Source organism: Myxocyprinus asiaticus, chromosome 39, assembly GCF_019703515.2.
Source record: "Myxocyprinus asiaticus isolate MX2 ecotype Aquarium Trade chromosome 39, UBuf_Myxa_2, whole genome shotgun sequence".
Classification (NCBI taxonomy): Eukaryota; Metazoa; Chordata; class Actinopteri; order Cypriniformes; family Catostomidae; genus Myxocyprinus; species Myxocyprinus asiaticus.
This window is the reverse complement of record NC_059382.1, coordinates 27,522,419-27,542,355: the sequence shown is the minus strand read 5'-3', so window position 1 is coordinate 27,542,355 and position 19,937 is coordinate 27,522,419. Positions and strand designations below refer to the sequence as shown.

The following is a 19,937-nucleotide window of genomic DNA, read 5'->3' as shown; positions in this document are numbered from 1 at the left end:
CAACCCAAAACTAAACGTCAGTGGTGTAAAAATGTCACCTAAGAAGAAAAAACTCATTATGTGACCGTGATTAGTTATTGGTTTTCATGGGCCCAGAACCCTTGTCTCGGAGGCTGTAGAGCTAGAAGAAAAAGGTAAACACATTGTAATTAATGTAAAAATGTCTGATGGGGGAAGGCACTTGTCAGTAACTCGACCAGAACGGGGTTAATTTCAGTGTATTTAATCATTTGATCTCCATTTGGAACAATGTTTATTTCCTGTATGATCATGTTGGCATTAACTAAAATGTAAAATGTAGTGTCTTTTAAGAGAAAATTGAATGAGATCACACCAGTGCAATTGTATTATCAAATGAGGATTGATGAAAACACTTGATATGTATACCTATAGTGAGTTGATTCAGTGTAAAAAAAAAAAAGGGAAATTCCCAGTCTACATTACTAAATTACGTGTCTGATTTTGCAAGCTGTCATCTTTAGAAATACAGCACAATTATAGTGATATACTAGAAGTCACAGACACCAAAAACCTGTTTGCAGACAGATCCAGGAAATTGAATGCCGCTTTTCCTGATCAAAACCTGATTCAGTGTGTGATGTTTCAACTTTCCAGTCTGCATCACCTGAAGTCAGATTAACAGAAACACATGAGACTTTGGCCCTGTTACAGGGAGGGAGGTAGGGAGGTATCGTGCAGCAGGGAGGGAGGGAGGGAGGGAGGTATCTAGGTGAGATGGGCGGAGGATGTCCTGTTACATAGGTAAGGGTTTTGGAGAGTGGCTGGGAGAATCCAAACAAATCTGAACAGGACAGTGACAGGCTGGGTGGAACCCTTCAAAGTTGCAGAGCCTTGTAGGAGAGTGAGTTTGAAACAGTGCAAGTTTAGATTAGGTGGCGGTAATTGTTGTGTAAAAGAGGAGGAAGACGTTCAAGAGAGAGAGAAAGAAAAAAGATAAAGAGAAGATATTGCACTTAAAAAGGGGGTCGGAGATCTCGTTGCCCTTTGGGGTCTGCTGTTGTCTGTGTGACTGGCAGATTGCAGGAACGCATTGACAGGAACTACAAAACCATGAGAGTGAGTATGAACTGATTCTCTTTATTTAAAGTTTCAGTGCTATGAACTGTTGTTGTTATTACCATGCTGTTGTTACTATAAGGAGCTATCTCTGCCTGATCTGACCCTTACAGATCTGACTTTCAGTGGTGTAACCTGGTGTAGTTATGATGAAAACGTCATAATGACATTCTTTAAAGAAAACTTAGAGTACGTCTCTTTAAGGACAATTTATGTCTCCTGTTTTCTATCACTTTATCGTATGTTATGTTATGTTTGTCAGGGGTTGATTTTAAAATGAATTATATGTGTTGACATGACTCGATTTTGCATTGTCAACAACTGATACTTGAAACACCAAAACTATCAGCCCTGTTATCGCCAACCCATGTTACCTTTCTGAAGAGATAATTATGTCCCATCATATATTAAAATTCGGGCTGTCGATATGACGCATTAATTAAGTGCGATTATTTATATAAAAAATAATTAATTATTAATTATGCCTCCTAATCTGTTTGTAAATATTGTTCTAAAAGTAAATACGTTATTTTCGTACCATCAGAGCTATTGAAGCTTGAAGTGTATTATATAACTTTGTATTTTTATGAGCCGTGTCGGTAGGGGGCAGTCCGTGTGCCTCAGCAAACCTCACAAGCAGTGCAGCCACAGAATGAGAACCGGTCACATTCTAGACAGCTGGACAAAGCACAATAGAATGCATGGGTCTCGAGATGCTATTTTCAAAGTTTACTACTTTGAACTTGACACCGCATTCAAGTATGAACGTGCATAGACATACAATAAAAAATGGCACAGACGGAACGCAAGAACACATCCTGTGAGAACAGTACAGATTGACTAAATCAGTTGCTAAATGTGTTGCTATCAACTGCAGGCTTATGTTCAATTATATGGGAATAAAACAAACAATAGTGTATACTGATTCTAAGGTCAATTTTTGTACTGTTTTTCCCGTCTACCACAATAATACAATATATTTCAATATGAATATCTGAATTAATATATATATATATATATAATTATAATTATTTGAATTATTATGGATTATTTTATTTTAATTTTCTCCGCTAATATTGATATGCTATAAGATTGTCTAATTAATTACAGTACATTACATGCAATTAATTCATCAAAGACATTTCATTGATTGACAACCTTATTTGAAGTGTATTCATTTAACTGAGATGGCACAGTGCAATGTATTAACACAGACTTAAACACATTATTGGTATGATAGAATGTTTAAAAGCTTGCTAAAATGTCATTAAAAAAATCCTGGAAATGGCATTTGTTTCAAGAAGGACCCAAATAATATTTTTGACTTGAACAGAACCAATTAATTTAGATGTTACCACATTAAGATTATTATTTATTTATTTTATTTATTATTTATTTATAATTAATTATTATTTATTTTTTTATTTTTTTATTATTACACAAAACAATAGTTAACCTAAAATGTTTTTTTTTTTTTTTAAATCTTTAAAAATTAACATCACTGTCACAACATCATCAATCCACTTGAATACATTAGGTTACACCAACAAAACTAATTTTAAGGTTTAGATCAGGCAGACATAGCTTCTTAAAAATTACCAAATAGTTTTACTATATGTTCAGAACAGATAAACAGAACATTATCTGTGATGCATTGAACATTTTGCTGCTCAATGTGTGTGACTTAATTCAAACAAACAGTATGTGATATTGACTATGGCGACTACAGTTAGCATGCAATGTTTCCATAACGTTCAAAGCATTGTTCCATAGTGGTTCAAAAATACTACTTTGCATTTCAGTAATTTAAATAGGTCTGAGAACAGGTTCCTGCAAAAGATGCAGGTGAAAAGTGAGACATTAATAACAAAAGCCTGGCTGTGCCTTGAAAGGAACTTTTAATGCGTGGGTTGATATGTCTATTTAATCAGCTTTGGCATCAGTCTGTTTGATCCTTGCAATGTCTCACCTGCATTAAATTTAGGCCTGTCAGGTTTAGTCAGCAAGTTTCCTCTGCTCTTCATGAGGTGCTTGAAAATCTAAAATATTTCCTGAATGTACAGTACATTACCAACATTTAAAACAGCGAGGAGTCGACAATGGCTGCATTGTAGTTTTCTGTTAAACCAGTCTTCCTTGACATGAGCAAACAAATGAGGTTTATTTACAAAGCGATAGAACTAGACCAAACAGTCAAAATCAACTGAAAACTAGATCTGATGTTTCCAAAGTCACATTAATTAAAGTTACTACTTATTTAACACTAATGCAGTGTTGGATACAAATGCATTGGGGTATGTACTTTGTCTTCCATTATGCTCTGTTGTGCATGAGTGTACATCCAGACATACTGGAAGAGGCAGCCAGAACAACACATTTAAGCTATCCATCATTTTCTTACTTGGCATTGAGCATTGTTGGATAGTGTCATCTGTCACAGCTTAAAAAATAGACAATGATCCTGTTTTACAGGATTTTACTTGTCTTTTCCATGCCTGTCTGGTTTTAGATTTTTAGGTCTTTGAATCTAACATGATCCCATGAGTATTCATAGGTATTCCTAAAGTGTGGTTTTAGCAGACATACATTTGAGTGCATAGAAACGTAGAATATTGACAGCATCTAAAATGTAAATCTCTTTTAAAAACAAAATTTAGAGATGTACGAATGCTTACGAACCATTGTATTAAAGATAATTTTTATTTTTGGGTGAACTGTCCCTTTAAATACATGGAATTATAGGTTGATTTTATAGTATTTATAACCAATGAGATTAATTAAATATGTTGGATGTCATCACATTTATTTAACAGAGTTGACACATTTTTCTAATTTGGCAATAATTATTGTCACTGTACATTTATCTGCCTGTTATTATTATTATTATTATTATTATTATTATTATTATTATTATTATTATTTTACATTGTTAAAAAGTGGTTAGACTGAGGGTTGGGGTAGGGTTAGGGGCTCAAAAATATTTATAAAAAAAATCAAAATTTAACTACAAACATACTGGTAACAAGTACCTAAAATAAGGTTAACTTTGTTAAAATTAATTAACAACATTAGTTAACATTAACTAATAATGAACAATACTTTTACAGCATTTATTAATCATGGTTAATATTGATTTCAACATATCCTAATAATTTTTTAAAATCAAAAGTTGTATTTGTTAACATTAGTTAATGCACTATTAACTAACACAAACTAACAATGAGCAATTGTATTTTTATTAACAAACATTAACAAAGATGTATAAATACTGTAAAAAAAAAAAAAATCACTTGCTAATGTTAACAAATGTAACCTTATTATAAAGTGCTGTACATACATACAAAACGTTTACATTTAAGATGTTGTCAATACGTTCAGTGTCTAAACAAATGGACAACAATGTACATGTAAATGTTACGTACAAATACAGACTCATCAGCTTAATAAAGTTGAAAATCTCTTTTCATACAGTCCTTTCCACCAGGTATTTGTTTCTCATTCAATCCCTTAAATTACTTTACACTGGTGAATCCTTGCCTAGATCTCCTCACGTGATAATAACCAAGTTAGTTCCACTTCCAGGTTCTCTGTTTAGTCTCTGTTTCTTTCTCTCTGTGTCATACATGGACGTTTCTATGGTTTCAGTATTTGTTGAAAGGGGGCTATTCATGCTCCAATGTGCACTTTTCAATTTAAACATATCTCTATGCAAACACAAAAACACAAAAGCTCTGTGCTAATACGCTGAATGTCTATTGTGTGCGCTTCCTTTGTTCTGTGTTTTTCTTGCTTTTTCTTTGTAGTTTAATGTTAAAGCAATGGCATTAAAACTTAAATATGAAATCTGATGCTATACACATTTACTTTAAAGGTGTGCCCTGAGGGCATTGTATAAATGCATTGTGGGGCATGCCAATATGTATGTGATTTAGTGCTACATATGTTTAAGGTGTGTAATTGACCTCATTGTGTTTCATAAACTATAAAAGAGAAACACACCTGAAAAATGAGTTATTCACTGGGTATTAGTATTCTGAATACTTTTTGTAAGTATAATTTCTATTATGCAGGTAGCTGGAAATGCTTTAGCTTACTGTATACACACAGAGATAGAATGTCTCAGGAAACAGATCAGCCAGACCAGGTAGGGAGACCAGCTAAGACTGGTAAATTAGTTTAGGCTGTTTTTTTTTTGTTTGTTTTTGTTTTTTTTGTTGTTGTTTTTTTTAGTAGGATAGGTTCCTCCCTCACACTGCAACTACCCACAGTTTATTCACATCCTTTGAATAAATTTGTCTGTCCCACTCATTGTTTTTGGGATATCCACAGGGAAATGAGAGGAGAGACATGTTATATTCCATGTTTTTTTGTCACTTTTCTATCATATCTACATCATTTGCTTCTTTGTGGTCTGAGGTGTAACCTCAGAGCAGAATAAACACATCAACAGCTACTTTTTGTTACTGCCTGCAGGTAAATTGCAGCCTACATGTTAAACTGAGTAGGACGCTTTACAAAGAAGTGCTTGAGATTTCACATACAACCGTTTGAAAAAATCCCTAGTGACACATTGAAAGTCATACAGAAAACTACAGCTGAGTCATAAAGTGACAGAGTATGTGTAGTAAGGAAATAACAAAATGCCCTCTCACTTTATCTCTCTCTTTCCTCTTTTCTCTCCCTCTTTACTTCCCTCTCTCTCTCTCTCTCTTTCTCTCTCTCTCTCTCTCTCTCTCTCTCTCTTTCTTTCAGGCGAATGCTCAGGTTCTTGAAGAGAATTTCATGCCCTTAAACCCAACACAACAAGGTACTGTATTTGGGCTAGTTGGTCTAATGTATCACCTAAACTATCAGTCCAGTAAAACACACTTTGATGATGCCTGCAATTCCAGTGGGTGTTTTACAAGAAAGCAATCATGATGAACTGATTTCGACTTCATTTTCTTATTCTTCTCCAGTGCCGCAACCCGGTAAGCACATAAAACCCATGACTGCTCCACAGGCTCAGAAGGTGAAAAGGCCACCCAAGAAAAAGACCATCATTACGGCACTGATGGTTTTGGTCATACTGGCCATTCTGGCTGTGGCTGCTTACTTCAGTAAGTTTTTGGTCATTTTACCCCCTCCTAGATTACCTATAAGCTTGTATGATTAAAATGGAACAGCAGTTATAATGTGGGTCAGCGAAACTGACCTAATATTTTTCACCCATAACCTTTCACACATTTACTTTTAACAGTATAAATTTGTCACAAAATTGTGTTGTTTTTAATTAGCTACAGTTATTTAGTCACCCCTTTGACCATTGTGACTCATTCTTTCTCATAGCTTAAAGGTGCTGTAAGTGATTATTCATGGAAAAGTGTGCAAAACATTTTCCTACTCCCTTAAAGATATTAATGAAATAAGTGTCCTGAGATATCTCACCAGTCTCTGAGACAGCTGTAGACTTTGTAAACAGCAAACAATAATGTGGACCGCGGACATTGATGCTTTTCACCAGTCTATTATTTTGCTCATTCGCATAGCATTGTATTTGAAGAGGATCATTGAGTCTATGATTCATAATGTTTGTCAGTTGAGGGTGCTATTGTGCCACTGTTGAATTTGACAGCCACAGGAACAAACAATGCTGCTCTTTTGCTCGATTTTGGTCTCAAAATTATATTTTGAGGGCGGGGTTTTGGAATGAGGGGGCGTGGCTAATTCAATGGTTTAGTCACATGAAAGCTTCAGAAGGCTAAAATTGCTTACAGCACCTTTAATATGCAAAATCTATAACTAATCCAATAGTGGTAATCTATTCGTAGGATGATTTCACCTAAAAGTGCAACTCTGTGGCACTATCAAAATTCTGTATTCCACTCTTTATTTGAGCTGTCCATCCCGTGACATAGTAATGTTGACTCGACCAGTGGTGCGGGTCTATCTGTTTGTACAACCAATGGAAGATTTTATTTCTTTCTGGAATCTATGTGAAAACAGTGATTATATTTGCAATTCCATTTGGTGCAGAAATTTACCACGTCATCTTTTAAAAAAGGAGACTGATCTTTTGGGAATTTGACAATAGAAGGTTGAATTTTTAAAACATTGAATATACTCTTAATGCAAACCCTAAACCTATCCAAACGCCACTAAGACCAAAACCGCACTATTTCACTTAATTTTTTTGCAAATATTGTAGCTCACTAGCCAGAAATCTAAAGGAATGTGAAGTCAAATGCGATTTTCGGGGCACCAGCACACCTGGGGCATAAAAATTCATAACCAACATGCAGATGTTGAAAAAGAAAAAAAAGGTGACTAGTTACAGGACCCTAATATTTACACTTTCCCTTATACATGCAGTATATGTATATTTTACCTTAAAATCATTAAAAAAACATTTAAAGTTAATTGACATGTTATGACATGTTATGACATGTCAACTACCCAAAAACAGATGGTTTAATTTAAACCGATGACTGATGTTGTTATGAATGATGTTTTTATTCCTCTTTTCTCTTTGCCCAACTCATCCTTCTTCATGGCGTAGTCAAGCAGCTGATCGACAGTAAGTATTTCTTTTGCTCCAAATCGGTGAAGTTCATTCCACTGGAGAACGCCTGTGATGGCAAGGCAGACTGCAGCGGAGCCGAGGATGAGTCTGCCTGTGTAATGAAGTACAAAGCCAACTCCACCTTCCCTTGTAAGAGATCTGCAATCCACACGCACACATGCACTCACTCCCACGTACACACAGACTCCTACATACAGTACCTGCTCACAGACGTAGATAACACAGACTTTACCTGTTTGTCCTGTTTCAAGACGACTTCTCCCCCTTTTCCGTAAACCTGTCAAGACATTTCCTGCATGTAAATAACTTTGGCTGTACTTGTGTCGTTGACATATAAGTTTAAAAATATATTTTAAAAACACATATTTCAAGTTTGTAGAAATGTAATCCCCGTACTGTGTTTGTTTCAATAGTTTTTTTTTTTGTTTTTTTTTTTTTAAACATTTAAAGCATGTTTTTCATGTTTGACCTGAACAAAATGGGATTTTCATCAGAAATGTCAAAATATCTTGAAATTTTAAACACAATTCACACACTATTATAAGGGTATAAAGGGATATTTTCATGTTTTATGTTGAATGGCTACCAGCACATTGGTTACACCACCTGTTTTTAATGTGGTGGACAAAAGTTTTCAAATATTAATATTTTAAAAAAATTTGCTTCACTGCTTATTTTTTAAATAAATAATAATAAAATATTATTCTAAACCACTTATACCAACATTTGATTAATCAACAGTTTGAGACTTTACTCATCTTAAGCCCAAGAAGAAGAAAAAAAAATATTTTTAACACAGAAATTAAAAACAAATGTATCATAGCAGAGGTTTATTGAAGCATTTTTATGTATTTTTGAAAAGCTTAAGAGTTTCAGACATAAATAAATAAATAAATAAATAAATAAATAAATAAAATGAGTCTCATGTCACTGACGCAACTATGATTTTTTTTTTTTTTTTTTTTTTTTTTTTTGTATTATCTTATTTTTAAATAGATTACACATTTATACAGAGTTAAAGAATATTTTCCTAATTAGGGGTAGCTGATATAAAATATTTTGGGGAAGTTGTTATGTCCTGTGGTGACAATATTGATGTCACGAAACTTCATGGAACACTACTTTTAAAAAATCATTTGTAACATAGGGCCATTTAAAATGAACTAGTAGAGGCAAAAGATGTGTTTTAAAATGACAGAAAAACTCAAATAAACACTTCCCTTTATACATTCACATATCTTAATGTTGATTAAAAAAAGTCCACGGACACGTTATGTCTCAACCACCCTTACACACAATATAATTCATATCCATTATTAATGTGAGTGCCATCTGAATTTTAAAATGATTGTCTTGTTTCCTTTTTCTGTCTCTGCAGTGCGGCTAATCTCATCACGTAATGTCCTTCAAGTTTACAGCCCTAATGAGGGTATATGGAAAAGTGTGTGTTCAGAGGGTTTCGCCAAAGAACATGCCGATACCGCTTGCCAACAGCTGGGATACTCAGCGTGAGTACCGGCCCACTGTTTAACAACAAGAGAAAGTCTGTGACCCCATGAAATTAAAATCAAAGTTTAATTTTGGTCCATATCTATTAACCAATGGTCATATACTGTATATGTAAGTGTACTCTTAAAAGTTGACATAACAAACCATAACAGATATGTGCATTTACTAAGACACACAGTCTTTCTTGTCAGGGAAAATGAACAAAAAATATTGATGACATTATCTCCTGCTTAGATACATAGACTTTTTTTTTTTATTCCTCTGACACCACATGCCACCTAGCAAATAGCATAGTTTTGCTGGGCTATTTATATTAACTATTAAAAAAAACAAAAAACAACTTGCTTAACTTCCTTTTTCAATATGAAATATGTCTACAAAACAAAGAAAATTGTGTTCTTTAAATAATTTCATGGGGTCTTTAAATTAGAATCACATAATTGCTATAACATTTAGGAGTACTAAATAAATTTAAGGATATATCATTCAATCTGCATCATCTCTTTTTCATTGTTTCACTCTTATTTTGTGTCCACAGTAATCCATCTTACAGCACAGTTCAAGTGGGCCTTCTGTCCTCTGGTCTGAAGATGTCTTTCTGTGCTGTGGGCTCAAGTAAACCTCAGACATTTCTGTCCACCGTCTCAGATCGGTGAGTGTATTTATGTGCTAATGTATATACAGTAGCGCCAAACTGTGTTTGGACTCTTAAACCACACTTCTTTAATCTATTAATGACATTATATTGGATAACAAGATACTGAAAAACAAGTGGCATTTACTGCAAGCACGCTTTTCAAGCAAAACAATACAATATAATTACTATTCAAGGGTAAAAGGACAAAAGTATATAAACACTTTCTTGTTTTCAAATTGTAATGGAATATGTTCATACTGTAGTCAATGTAATGAATTAAATATGTGGTCACTCCTGTGTGAAATTGACTTCATACATCCACTAAAAAGACCATGGGATGAGATGGTTAAAGGAACAGTTCACCCAATAATGAAAATTCTCTCACCATTTACTCACCATCATGCCATCCTAGAGATGTATGGCTTTCTTTCTTCTGCAGAAAACAAACAAAGATTTTTAGAAGAATATCTCTTTAGGTCCATACAATGCAAGTAAATGGTGGCCAGAACTTTGAATCTCCAAAAAAACACATAAAGTCATCATAAAAGTAATCCACAAGACTCCAGTGGCTTAATCCATGTCTTCTGAAGTGATATTATAGGTGCGGGTGAGGAACAGGTGAATATTGAAGTCCTTTTTTACAATAAATCTCCACCTTTGACCAGCCCCGACCAGTAGGTGTCAATATGCACGAAGAATGTAAATTGCAAAAACAAAAAGAAGAAGAATGTGGATGTGAAAGTTAAAGTGGAGATTTATAGTACAAAAGGACATAAATATTTATCTATCTTTCACCCACACCTATCATATCATTTCAGAAGACATGAATTTAACCATTGGAGTCTTATGGATTACTTTTATGCTGCCTTTATGTGCTTTTTGGAGCTTCAAAGTTCTGGCCACCATTTACTTGCACTGTATGGGCCTACAGAGTCGAATTATTCTTCAAAAAATCTTTGTTTAAAGTTCTGCAGAAGAAAGAAAGTCAAACACATTGGGGATGGCATGAGAGAATTAAATGATGAGAGAATTACAAATTTTGGGTGAACTATTCCTTTTAATGTAACTGCAAAAATGTCTAAGAAAAGTTAGCTTAGAAAATCTGATTTGTTTGCAGATGCCACTTGATATTTTATTATTTACTGCAATGGAATGCATACATTTTAAGTGTGGCTTAAGGATCCAACTGCTTTTTTGAGGAAACTATAGTCAATACTGCTTTTGGGTGTAGGAAAATGAATTTCTCTCTCTCTCTCTCTCTCTCTCTCTCTCTCTCTCTCTCTCTCACGCTCTGTCTCTCTCTCCTCCTTAGCAAGGTATGCAGTACGGGAACAGTTGTCACGTTAACATGCTCAGGTAATTACTCTATAATGTCCTAATCCAGCAATCAGTTAAGGAAACCAAACCAACAAACAGTTAAATAAGCACAACACTAACAATATAACATCAAAAAACTCAGAGGTATGATCTCTGACACACTCGGTCATGCAGAATGAGCCACAGTGAGTCACAGTGAGCAATTCATGCCAAAACATGTTTTGTAAAACAAAGCAGGGAGCTAGGTGTGAGAAAAAAAGATGACTGCAGTCCTAAGGTCCATAAAAATGACTTAATACAGTCAACACAGTGTAAAATCTCAAGTTTTAATATATTCTGTATATATAAAGGTCACAAATGTAGTAATCTGTCTTAAAACTAATAAAAACCCTAATTGTAATATCTTTAGGCAGTGCTCAAATTGATTCCAGTCTTATGGGGGGTCCCCACCCCTTGAGGTTTATATTTGTTAAGTCAGGGTATCTGCAGGTATCAGCATATCCAATTTAATACTTTTTAATACCCTTTTGAAGACCTTCTCAGTCATTCACTGGTGGAAAGCACTTCCAACAGATATTAGACATAGCCTATATATTCTCCAGATATCACAAACATCGTTGTCTTTTGTTCCAAATTGCAAATCGACTGTGTTTGATATGTACAGTTTTACTATTAGTTATGTATCAGATATTAAAATTCATATTTCATTATTTGTATTTTTTGTAAAGCATATTAATATAATGTTAATTTCACTATATTGAAGGATATCCTAAAATAATCTGTACTGTATAATATTTTAAATAATATGTTCCTATTAATTCTAAATTTAGTTCATTCAATGTGGGACTTTTATTTTGAAAAACATGATGTCCAGAAGTGCTTGCTGGTGTCAATCAAGTCCCCCCTGAAAATTGGGTCTCGCTGTGACCTCACATCAATTCCATTGGCGGAGTGACCTATTAGTGGGTACTATATTCACTGCCTGAGCAGAAATCCTTTAAAATCGTTTTATGATGTATGTTGATATAACTTTGTAAATACAACATTTAATGACTTTTATAAAGTTATAGATTGTGAAATTAAAGATGCGTCGTTGTTTGTGTTTTTCAGTTAGCCTAGACTTCAATGACATGCTATTACGATAACATGATGTTTTTGCTCAGTCATGACAAAAGGTTTCCCCCATGGGGAGTCGATGGGCAGACTCAATTTATCATGACACCAGCATCACACACACACACACACACACACACACACACACACACACACACACACACACACACACATACATGTTGGTGCAGCTATCATTATGAGGACTCTCCATAGACATAATCATTCTTATACTGTACAAACTATAGATTCTATCCACTAATCCTAACCCTACCCCTAAACCTAATCCTCACAAAAAACTTTCTGCATTTTTACATTTTCAATAAAACATCGTTTAGTATGTTTTTTAAGCAATTTCAATTATGGGGACACTAGAAATGTCCTCATAAACCACATTTATAGCATAATACCCTTGTAATTACCAGTTTGTAACCTAAAATAAATTCCTCATAAACCACCCAAACCCGCCTACACACACAAACACCAGTGAAAGCACAGGACAGCGCCAGTTACAGCTACATATGCACAAATTGTAATACGCTCCATCATTTGAGTCAGATGTAGTTTTTTGAAGAAACACGATTTTAGTCTCAGTTTTCAAATAATGACATTTTATCTCGAAATTCATACAAAAAATGTTGTATTCATGCTCTTTAATGGTGTGTGTGACAGACTGCGGTAGCTGGCCATTCAAACAGAGCGGGGAACAACGCTCTCTCTCTCCAACTTATAGCACGAAAAAACATGAATGAACATCTGAGGTTTTAAAGAAAGATACGGTACAACTTACTGAAATGTGTCTTCTCTCATGTAATCGTCCATTCTGTTAATGTTGGAATGACAATGGAGAAAATGAATGGGGAATATCTCGAGCCCCGGAGCACTCACAGGATCAGATTCAGCGCTAATGTACACTGAACACACACACACACAAGTGAAAATCGTGGAGGGGTTCCCCCCCAAAATTCGAGCATTGTCTTTAGGTCCTAAATGTAATATCAGCAGCCCTAATCGAGTTATTTACACTATTAACCTGTATCCATCGACTTTGCTTTAAGTACACTTTCATATTACTAGTGTAAACATCTCATTAATACATGATTCATAGCTGTTAAATGTAAGAGTTCTTACATTCAGGAGAGGTGTTTCATTTAGGACCGTTAATTATTATTACATACAGTATATTTACAACCAATTATTTCATATCAGAAATTATTTATGTGTGTCTCTTTTGTTTTAATATATTTTTACTTTTTGAGTGATTTGTGGATGTTTTATTTCTAGTTGACTGTGGTATGAGCAGAAACCAGGACAGGATTGTTGGTGGACAGGATGCAATCATTGAGAACTGGCCCTGGCAGATCAGCCTGCAGAACAGTGGCCAACACACTTGTGGAGGGTCACTGGTGTCTCCACGCTGGGTTGTCACTGCAGCCCACTGCTTCAATGGGTGGGTATTCAAAACACGTACACTTAAACAAAGCAAATGCATGTTTTACCTTCTACTTAACATGCAATTTTCTATTTGACATTTCTTATTTTATTGAGAGGGGTTACTGCTTTGCTACACTGTTATATGTTGCTAAATATCTGTTTACTTGAATTGCCCCCAACATTGTAACTTATGCTTTAGAAATGACATTTAGTGAACTTTTTAATATACAATTATATTAAAGTGCTATGTTTTTCTATGACAATCTCACAAACCTTATGGAGTTACATCAACGATTGTTCTAATAAACTCAAAATGAGACTAAAAGAATATTTGCTTAATATATTGGTGTTTTTAGTTTTAAATTGAATGATTGTTAAGTTCAGTATATGAGCCAGCCTTATTCAACAAGAACAGAAAGTAGGCAGTAAAAATGACTAATAAAGGGTAAAAAAGTACTGATACATTAGACTTGTGAAATATGGACATATTAATCTATGTTAATGTTAGTTAACAATACTGTTCATTGTTAATTCATGTTCAGTCATGTTCATAGTGCATTAACTAATGTTAGCACATGCAACTTTTGATTAAAAAAATTATATTACTATATGTTGAAATTAACATTAACTAAGATTGATAAATGCTTAACAATTATTGTTTATTGTTAGTTTAAGTTAAATAATGTTGTTAACTAATGCTAACAAATGGAACCTTAGTGTAAAGTGTTACCAAAAACATCTGTGCTTTGGTGCAGATCGTATCACTATAGTTAAATAGTGTTCCCAAAATATTTAAAGACATCACTAAAACTTATATTTCTTTTAGTCAGACTTTTGTTTTATTTTTTCTACAGCTTAGTAAAAGTCATGCCCAGCTAGACGTGTATCTATTCAGTAGGTTCATATGTGTTTAATAATGTAATCCAACCAATGATATGCTCCTTCACAGTCCATAGCCATGGTTATATTAGAAAAACACTGCTAAAGCAGTCATGTTTCTCTACTACAAGTGAGAAGCTTTAGGGAAAGTTTGAGTCAGCTCATTGAAGAGAACAGGTTTTTATCATTCAATTTTATTGTTCAGAAACACCAGACATAGCCAGAAGTCACTCATGGCCAAAACAATGATTAAATGTGTTGAATAAACATGATACATCAAAACTAAAACTAAAACTAATACTAATACAGAATGAAAGCTTAAAGAGTAATGTTTAAAATTGTGACTCTGCTCCTGCATTCTTTAGGGAGGGTAAGAAGGACCTGAGCAGATGGAAGGTAGTCTCTGCAAACACATATCTGGGATCTTCTGGGGCTTCTTCTGTGGACAAGATCATCATCAATGGAGATTACAACTCAGCAAAGAATGACTACGATATTGCCATGATAAGACTCCAGTCTCCGATTACTGTGGGAGGTACATCAGACAAGCACGCACACACACACACACACACACACACACACACACACACACACACACACACACACACACACACACACACCAATGGCGTGTGGCAGACTTTTGTAATGAGGAGGTAGCGTGCCTCAGCATTCTCGGCATTTTTTTTTTTTTTTTTTTAAGTCCAATGTAAATTCCTATTTTAATTCCATTTGACATTTACATTCTCTGCTTTCTGGTTAAACTCATACAAATCTGAAATCTGATTTAACACAACACATGATATACAAAAGTAGGCTGATATAACAATATCTGATCTAAAAAAAGGCACATTCTTGCACATAAATGCAACAACCTATATTTCAAAATAATAAAAATGGCTGTTCTCCTATATGTAACAGATATTTTCCTTAAATCATAGTATATTATTATCTCATTTGAATAGGCTATGTACATATATGCCCAAACTAAATGAACTATAGTTCTATAAAAAATGTTAATTGCCATATATCAGATTTCTGTATGGGAGGGCATATGAAATACCTTTTAACTTACACTGTAAATAAACATGAAATACTTATATTTTTGTATATTCATATTAACATTATTTATTAAATCAAGTCATATCAAAGACTCATCAAGTGTATGCATTGTATTATAAGTATTATTTTTACATTTCTTAAAAAAAAAAAAAAAAAAAACTACAAGAATACATCCATCCTTTTTTTATAGGATATTCATATATTGTCCTATATGGGGTTGCGGGGAGTCCAGGGAAACACCCTGGATCGGTGGCTAGTCAATCGCAGTACAAGAATACAGCAACACACATTTTATGTACAGAATATTTTAACTGTTCACCTATTATTTTTGAAGTCATCTTATTTTTGGATAATTTTTCATCTACTCCTTGGCAAACACCGCAGGTTTCATGAAGGCAAAAGCTGACACATTTAAGAGCAAGCGTTCAAGCGGCTCACTAGCACACTGTTTCAAGTCATTTCAAGTTAATTTTGATTTGAATGTGATCAAAAGTGCTGTCATCTGTGTCGGTAAGTTGTTTAATTTGCAAAACATTTCTCCACTTCCATCAGTTTGTCCCATTCATAATGAACTGTGGATACACGCTGTGAGGACGAGAGCATGAGAGACAGGCATTATTGCATTGATTGACTGACATCATGTTGAACAAATCAGCGCTAATCAGAGCCAAATTCGGCGGTTACCCAATCTCACATTCACGCCACGCTTTAGGAGCTCACTGATATTGCAAAGTGCTGAAGGGAGGCTTGTTAGTTGCTGCCTCCCTCTGAAACTTTATCCGCTGATGTCGCTGACAGAGTGACTGCTCGACACATTATTTGAGCTCACATTTTGTAATATTGTATGTGTTTCATTTATGTAAAGTCGTTTATTTTTCTCACCCACATTTTTGAGGAGGCACTGCTTCCTTTTCCTCCTCTGAGAAATTGCCACTGACACTCACACTTACACATACCCACACAGATACACACTACTCGCTGTTTGACACACAAAAAATGGACCAATTTGGACCAAAATATGCTTTGAAGTTAATCGGAATGAAAACCCGGAGAGTTACCATTACTTTCCTTGGAACTTGACACACTTACATTCCATTTATACGTGGCTAAATAAATGCATTACCATAAGCCAGATAGAAATTCAATCTGTTTTTCCTGCATGACACACATATTTGGAAAACTAATCTTCTGGTGTCTTGTGGCGTCAAGGCAAAATTATGTTGTTTTTTGCTAGGTTGGGTTTATTACTGTTAGGTTACTAGGTTAGGTTTTAGTACTGTTGTTGCTTTATTAATATTGTAATAAATGAGCATTAATATTATGCAGTATTGTCAGGAAGTTAACTCATAACATCAACATGGACCTTTCTTTTATCAACTAAATTTTAGGTTAAAACGGAGATTTATAATGGAAAGTGTATATCTTATTTCCTGCAACTGGTCACCAATCCTTTTAAGTTTTTCACAATTTTGGATCACCTGTTTCACCATTTTTAATCACCTAAATGGTCATACTGTGTGACAAATTAATTTGAAAGTACAATTATTCCATGTTGTCTCTCAAATAATATGAGCTCATAAAAGTTGCATGCATTATAAATAGGAATAAATTAGCAAAATGCCGTTGAAACCATTATGTCAACTACTGTAAACTAGGGTTCACTCATTAGATCAAAAGTGTTTTTTAGGATCATGAAAATGTTAATTCATAATCATTATTTTCATCACATGTAGAATCCCGTAGGCCAGTGTGTCTGCCCCCTCAAGATCTTGGCCTCAAAGGAGGAGACAATTTAGTCGTGACCGGCTGGGGCCATCTGAAGGAGAAAGGTATCCCGTCTTATCATCATCGACTCCTCATGCATCCTTGATATCAAATGTACTTTTCATTAAAGGCCTGTCTCATTCAAATTTAAATTTTAAACTTTATCTGGGTCTTTTCCTGCAGGAAACCTGTCTCCAAACTTACAAAAGGCTCAGATCCGTCTGATAGACAGAGACCAGTGCGCGAGTACCGCAGTCTATGGGAACAGTGTGACTCCCAGGATGATCTGTGCAGGTTTTCTAGCGGGCCAGGTGGATGCATGCCAGGTTTGTGTGCCAGCAGAGCAACGTTTTCTTATTTTTTGTGAATAGTTAATAAGTGCGATCATGATATAAATAACAGTGGTCAACCGATATGAGTTTTTCAAGGGCTGATGCCAAAATGTAGAGGGTTTGATAGTCAGTGTTCCGTGACTGCCACTGTACTGAACAAAGTATAACGTGCGAGTAAGGGCAGCCAGTGGAGTTTCTGTTACCCCCCTAGGGTAAGATGGTGCCCCCCTAGGGAGCTGGTGCCTTATGCAGACTGCGTTATATGCGTAATATGCGTATAGGGAGCAGCGGTACTGGGACTTTATATTAGGTTTCTTTAACTATTATGTACTTAAGCATTTGATACAATGTACTTATTATGTGCATACTTTTAGCATTGTACTTATATTTTAAGTACCTGCATTTAATTACATCTGTAGTTACACTGTTAACCTTACCTCTAACCCTAAATCTACCCCAATCCTCACCCTAACCCCTAACCATAACCCTACTCCTAAACCAACATGTGCCTCAACCTCATTAAATGCAAATGTGAGTCTTGTGAGAATTTTGCAGAATAACATGTAGTTACACAATAAATACATCGTATTCTATGTATTTCAATGTTAGTATAGTTAAAAACGGCTAATATAAAGTGGGACGAATCAGACAATAATTAAACAACTCATTTAGAACATAAAAGATGGTCATTTGTCACCACTTACTGCCGTAAATATGCAATCTTCAGAAATGGTCACTGAACAAACCAGTGAATGAAATCATTATTTGGAAAGCCACGAACACGGAGAAGTGGAGCTATACAAAACGTAAAGCATCCTAGTGCTGTTGGATCTTTTGGAACACTGCTTGTCAAATCAGATCTGAGCACAGAAACTGTTGTATAATTAAGAATAACCTTTTTTATTCTCTCTTTCTGTCTCAGGGTGATAGCGGTGGTCCTCTGGTGTATTCATCTAGCCGCTGGATGTTGGTGGGGGTCGTGAGCTGGGGTTTGGGCTGTGCCAGACAAGATCATCCTGGTGTCTACACCAATGTGGACCAGATGCTCGACTGGGTCCATTCGGTCATGCAGGTATTACCACATTGTTGTGAGAAGAAAAAAAAAAAAGAAAAAAAAAACTGTTTGTGAAAGTCTGTGTATACCTGCAGTAACACCCAAATGTCCGCACACCTACTCATACTTTATCATTAAAGCAATCAAAATCAACACAAATGGAAGTATGGGTATAATGAAGTGACAATGTACTCATTTTTGGCAATTATATTAAACATAACTTATATACTAAATTCTTTAAAGTAGCCACCCTTTGCCTAGAAAACAGCTCTGCACACTTTTTGACAGCGTCTCCTTCACTGTCCAGTCCAACTCATTCCTTTATATGAAATAATTACTTAGGCACAATTTATATTTGTCTAAAAACATAACTTCAAGCATTTAAGCATAATCTTTTGGAACGCAAGGTTTTTAAGATCGTGATAATGATCATATAAGTTCAGTCAAGTGTGTCCATTTTTTTGACTGCTAGTAATATATGAATATTCATGGTTGTTTATTGTCTTCAGGAATTTCAGTGAGTCTGAAGGGAAGGAGGACACACCCGAGTCAAACCCTCAGCATTCATCATTGATCCACAAAGATTTTCAGTACACAAAAGTAGATGTCAGACAGATGACACACACACACACACACACACACACACACACACACACACACACAAAACACATGTTAGTGCGGCTATCCTTATGAGGACTCTCCATAGACAAAATGATTTTTATACTGTACGAACTATAGATTTTATCCCCTAACCCTAACCCTCATAAAAAACTTTCTGCATTTTTACATAAAAAAAAAAACCCATTATTTTGTATGTTTTTTTTAAGCGATTTGAATTATGGGGACACTAGAAATGTCCTCATAAACCACATTTATAGCATAATACCCAAACCCATACACACACACACACACACACACACACACTATATATATATATATATATATATATATATATATATATATATATATATATATATATATATATATATATATATATATATAAACTTGACTTTATATATATATAGACAGATTTGTGGAGGAATCGCTGTGGGAGTGGTCTGTGCTCAGGGTCTCGTGATACTCTCAAAGGTGCCACGAGGAAGATTTTGCACACTGAAATATATCATATATATACAAATATGCACACTAAATAATTGCTAAGAGATTAATGAATGATCTCTTCTGTGGAGTCATCACTGCTTT

The 19,937-nt window shown here is 34.8% G+C and overlaps 1 protein-coding gene across 1 annotated transcript; it reads left to right on the top strand.

Annotated features, from left to right (window-relative positions):
• Positions 1-803: 803 nt before the first annotated feature.
• On the top strand, positions 804-19,645 carry LOC127429565 (transmembrane protease serine 4-like). Its single transcript, XM_051678685.1, has 13 exons — positions 804-1,077; positions 5,830-5,884; positions 6,036-6,176; positions 7,616-7,768; positions 9,018-9,147; positions 9,687-9,800; positions 11,098-11,141; positions 13,497-13,662; positions 14,891-15,060; positions 17,318-17,413; positions 17,532-17,674; positions 18,603-18,752; positions 19,244-19,645. The coding sequence occupies exons 1-13, from the start codon at positions 1,072-1,074 to the stop codon at positions 19,253-19,255; spliced, it is 1,380 nt and encodes a 459-aa protein (XP_051534645.1). The 5' UTR covers positions 804-1,071; the 3' UTR covers positions 19,256-19,645.
• The last annotated feature ends 292 nt before the right edge of the window (positions 19,646-19,937 follow it).